At 44.9% G+C, this 3,576-nt stretch overlaps 1 protein-coding gene across 1 annotated transcript; it reads left to right on the top strand.

Annotated features, from left to right (window-relative positions):
- Window positions 1-1,218: 1,218 nt before the first annotated feature.
- On the top strand, window positions 1,219-3,216 carry LOC311064364 (G-protein coupled receptor 183; the record flags this gene model as incomplete). Its single annotated transcript, XM_084084195.1, has 3 exons — window positions 1,219-1,576; window positions 2,307-2,821; window positions 3,052-3,216. 3 exons carry the CDS (start codon window positions 1,219-1,221, stop codon window positions 3,214-3,216), a joined length of 1,038 nt encoding a protein of 345 aa, XP_083940321.1.
- Between the last annotated feature and the right edge of the window lie 360 nt (window positions 3,217-3,576).

The raw sequence follows: 3,576 nt of genomic DNA, 5'->3' as shown, positions 1-3,576 counted from the left end.
TGACCAACAATGCAATCCTTATACTGTAACTATGCACTCTGAGTCACTAGTGGAGCTAAGAATTAAAAATAAAAAAGAAATGGCCTTTTGGCCCGAGGATGCTGCTACATGAAAGGCCATCGGGTCTCTAAATCACGGTTCATTCGCCAGGGAGAAGTTAGGCAAGTTTCATGGCAATCCACCCTTTTCATATTGAGATATACAGTATTGTATGCAACTACAGTGGATATTTTTTGTCAAAAGGAGGTGCTAGAGGAAAGGCCATGGAGTAACCAAAAGCAGTAGGGGCTCTCATGGGAACCATGAAGTCTCCACAAATTTCATGGCAATCCAGTAGTTTTCAAGATGTTTCGGACCAAAGTAAATGGTGCATTTATATGCTTTTATCCAAAGCGCTTTACATAGATTACATAGAGTGCAATACATTCACCGATTCACACACACATTCATACACCAATGGTGGAGGAAACCATGCAAGGCACCAACCTGCTCATAGGGAGCAATTAGGAGTTCAGCGTCTTGCCCAAGGACACTTCGACACTAAGGGGGAGCCCGGGATCGAACTGATGGGAACCTCGCGGTTCCCATCCGGCCGCTCTACTGGCCACTCTACCCCTGAGCCACTGCCGCCCCCACTGACTATAGAGATACCGTGGACCGATTTGCGAAAGTATTGGATGGACAGACTGACCAACACAGCCATCCTCAGAGCCCCTCGCTAGGGTGGCTCAAAAGCAACTACTATCTATAATGTAAATATAGATCTTTAGAAATTAAATCATAAAATGAAGCATGTAAAAAAATAACCTCTGCAGAAACCTGCCGGTACCTTATCTGTATCTACAATATCTTACGTAGGCACTCCAGTGTCACACATCATGTGCGGGGGTGGCACTTGACACACTTTAGAATCATTTCAGGTGTCTCAAGCCTTCCAGCTCAATTCAGCATCAACACTGACACGTGTTGACAACCAAAGAACACAAACAGTACAGCCTGCACGTAGCACCTCTAGTGAAGTGTAGCACCTACAGTATATCTCTTGTGAGTATTGTTACATTACACTATGATCTTACACAATCTTAATTTACAGATTGCCACTGTTCTCTTTCTCAGCTTCTTATATACTGTACAGCTGTGCTGTTTTCTCTTCTCTTCCTCTCTTCAGTATGTATGCATTTGCATTTACAGAGCTTATTTTCTTAAATGACAGGAGAAATGGCTGGAGACAACATCACACGGGAGGCCATTTATTCACATGGCTCTTCTACCAACGAGAGCAACTGTGATGTGTTTGTCTACCAGAGTGCTGCAGTGGTCATCTTCCCCATTTTCTACTCTCTGGTGTTCCTCATCAGTGTCTGCGGCAACGGCCTGGTCCTCTATGTGATCTGCCAGAAGAGGCAAAAGTTCAACTCCACATCCATTTACCTGCTCAACCTGGCACTCTCGGACTCCCTGTTCACTCTGGCGCTGCCGGGCAGAATCATATACTACATTCGTCAGTTTGACTGGCCCTTCGGTGATATGCTCTGCAGGCTGACCAGTCTTCTATTCTTTGCAAACACCTATGCAGGTAAAGTTAAGGTTATGCTTTGTCTCTGTCTGTTTCTCCACCTATGCATGTTTTCTTTTTTCCCCTCATTTTTCTCTGAAACTCTCTCTTTGTGTGCTTGCTTGTCATTGTAATGTTACATGCATGCATTGCAGTGGTGTAAAGTAACCAAGTACAGTACATGTTCTCAAGTACTGTACTTAAGTATAATTTTGAGGTATTGTTTTACTTTAATTCAGTATTTCCAATTTTAAATAATTTTACTTCTACTCCACTACATCTCAGAGGCAAATATTGCACTTTTACTCCATTACAATTATTTGAACACTTTAGTTACTAGTTACTTACTACTTTTGATTTTGATTTCAAAACATGCATTAACCACTTCAACCCATACATTTCGGCCATTTGAAAATATCTGATCTACAAGCTCACAATGCGTCGCATGGCGACCCATTTCACTTGTAGATCTGCTATTTTCAAAAGATGTATACATTTGAAAACTTGACATTCTGCACAATGAGTACATTTACCTTTGTAGGCTACTTTTACTCAAGTACATTTTGAATTCCGGACTTTTACTCGTAATAGAGTATTTCTATATTGCAGTATTGATACTTTTACTTGTGTAAAACATGTGAGTAAATGGTGCATTTTTATATAGTGTGAGTGTGAGTACTTCTTCCACCACTGATGCATTGTAGCCTACAGTATATATTCGTCAAGTCTACCGTGTCTGTCAACTCATCAGGCATCGCCTTCATGACCTGCATCAGCCTGGACCGGTACCTGGCCATGGTGCATCCAAACCGGCTGCAGTGTCTCCGGAGCGTGGGGGTGGTCCGGGGGGTCTGCTGCCTCGCGTGGGCCCTAGTGTCACTGGAGACGGCCCCGCTGCTGTTCCGCAGCATGCTCCACGAGCGCCAGGGCAGACGCACTTGCATGGAGTACCTCAACTTCGATGGGTCCCCTGCCACCCCCTACCTCCTGCTCCTGGCCTGCACCGTCTCCTTCTTCTGTCCGCTGACGGTCATCCTGAGCTGCTACGCCAGGATCAACCTGACGCTTCGAGGCACGGCCAAGAAGAGCTCTCTCAGCGGCCGCTCGCGGAGGAATCACAGGGCCAACACCATCATTCTCCTCATCCTCCTCACCTTCGTCGTGTGCTTCAGCCCGTACCATCTGAACGTGATACAGTTCATGCTGAGGAAGATGCACCATCAGCCGACCTGCCGGGAGCTGAGGGCTTTTAAAGTGTCCCTACAGGTAGGTTCTGCAGTGGCTCACTAACTAGAACAGTGGTTCTCAAAAGTGGGGACCTCCAGGGGTCCTTGAAGGGGTTCCAGCAGGGGGTCCCCAGCAACATTGGTTAATCAAAATCAGCTGAACCACAAGCTTACAACACGTCGCTTGTAGAGCTCGTGAGCTAGTAGATCTGCTATTTCTTAACATTTTTGAAAGATTTTGAATGATTCTGAACAGTTTTCCTCCTGCAGGTGACAGTTTCATTAATGAACATCAACTCCTGCTTGGATCCAGTCATCTACTTCTTTGCCATTAAGACGTACAAGCAGAGAGTGTTGAGACTGTTTAAGGGCTATCTGTCTCCCTCCAGTGCCTCCCCCAAGAACACCACAGACAACAGTAGCAGCAACACCTGAGAGAGACACCACGGCTGAAGTCAAAAGGAGAAATGTACTAACGAAGCCAGGCAATTGAGCCGTGGCCTTGAAGACAGCTTATTCCAAGGCACGCCCCAAATGTGCTGTTTTGTTCATGACTGGGGTTTGAAGACAATTGTGCCGCAATCGTACAGTCAGTCAGATATTTGTTTTCGGGTTGAACACAGTAATGACTCATATACAGTAGATGTTGATCATGTCTATAGCATTTTAATTTAAATAGACTTGTAGACGTAGACGTGTAGATGTGTACGAGTAGACAATCTTTAGATTAAACTTAAAAAAATATGTGTCCCATTATGTAAATTCTGACAGGGAGTGGTGGTGATTAGAGATGGG

The sequence above is a fragment of the Gymnoscopelus microlampas genome (genome assembly GCF_963454915.1).
Source record: "Gymnoscopelus microlampas genome assembly, chromosome: 17".
In the NCBI taxonomy this organism is placed as follows: domain Eukaryota; kingdom Metazoa; phylum Chordata; class Actinopteri; order Myctophiformes; family Myctophidae; genus Gymnoscopelus; species Gymnoscopelus microlampas.
The sequence above is the reverse complement of the archived record's forward strand: the minus strand, read 5'-3'. Positions and strand labels throughout refer to the sequence as shown.